The 1,354-nt window shown below is 41.1% G+C and overlaps 1 protein-coding gene across 1 annotated transcript; it reads left to right on the top strand.

Moving 5' to 3' along the window:
• Positions 1 to 435: 435 nt before the first annotated feature.
• On the top strand, positions 436 to 999 carry LOC109221264. Its single transcript, XM_019385726.1, has one exon. The coding sequence runs from the start codon at positions 436 to 438 to the stop codon at positions 997 to 999; it is 564 nt and encodes a 187-aa protein (XP_019241271.1).
• Positions 1,000 to 1,354: the final 355 nt, after the last annotated feature.

Here is a 1,354-nt window from a genome sequence, read left to right as displayed (position 1 = left end):
AGGCCCCCAGTTTCAGCCTCAGCAGCCAATTCTGTCTAGGTTAGAACATCTTACGAAGTCATTCATTGTCAAGAATGAAAAGAGATTAGATGCTCATGGTGCAGATATTAAAGAACTTGGGACAGGGTTGCATAATTTGGAGAGACAAGTGGGACAACTTGCAACTATATTATCTAAGAGAATCCCAAGTACTCTGCCAGCTGATACTGAAAAGAATCCCAAAGAAACGGTAAATGTTGTGACCTTGAGAAGCGGACAAGTGTTGAAAGATCCCACCCCAATTCACAAAGAATCAGCGAATAAAAAGAAAGTGGGAAGGAGCTGAAAATTGAAGATGATAAAAACACTGAGAAAAAGAAAGGAAATAAGGGAGTTGAGAAAAAGAAGAAGGAGGAAACTTCAAGAAGGGAAGAATCTGATGATGTGAGCAAGCACATGCCTGCTATACCTTTTCCCGAAAAGCTCTATAGAGAAAAGTTGTACAAGAAGTTTGGAAGATTTCTAGATATGCTGAGACAGGTTAATGTAAACTTGCCATTCACTGAAGTTCTCTCACAAATGCCAACTTATGCCAAGTTCTTGAAGGAGATCCTCACAAAGAAGAGAAAGATAGAAGAGACATCGGTAGTGAAGCTCACAGAGCATTGCAGTGCAATATTGAAAAATAAACCCCCACAAAAGTGTGAAGATCCAGGGAGTTTTACTATACCCTGCTCTTTAGGCACTCTTAACTTTGATAAATCTTTATATGATTCTGGTGCCTCAATTAATCTAATGCCATTTTCTATTTACAGGAAATTGGAGAAGGAGAATGGAGAGATAAGTTCGGTGCCGATGTCTTTGCAGCTAGCCGATCAAACGACTATAACACCCGAGGGGATAGTAGAAGATGTTCTGGTGCGGGTGGATAAGTTCGTATTTCCTGTAGATTTTATAGTGGTGAATATGGAGGAGAGCAAGGAGGCCCCCCAAATGCTAAGCTATACTGGATATACATGATAGAAAATTCATGCTTAGAGTGGGTGAGGAGACGATAACTTTTGAGATGAATGTAGCAACTCGACTGTAAAAGGAGAAGCATGCTCTAAGTGTTGAGTTGAAGGTGAAAGGCGTGAAAGAGAAGGCCGCTGTTATAGAAAAAGATAAGTGTGGGGTGTACCCCAAGAAGGCTGAGAAGAAGCTGTCCGTGTGGATGTGTGAACTAGTTCGGGCACGTAGAATGGAGCCCGACTTTGATTAAGACCACGACCAGAGATTCAGGAAAGTTTCCTCTACCTTATGCTTTTTAATTGTGTGTCATGGAGACATGCCACAACTTAAAGTGTGGAGTGGGGTATATATTTGCATGTTGTAT

This window comes from Nicotiana attenuata, unplaced genomic scaffold, assembly GCF_001879085.1.
Source record: "Nicotiana attenuata strain UT unplaced genomic scaffold, NIATTr2, whole genome shotgun sequence".
NCBI classification, from domain to species: Eukaryota; Viridiplantae; Streptophyta; class Magnoliopsida; order Solanales; family Solanaceae; genus Nicotiana; species Nicotiana attenuata.
Note: the sequence above shows the minus strand (reverse complement) of the source record. Positions and strands in the feature narration are given on the sequence as shown.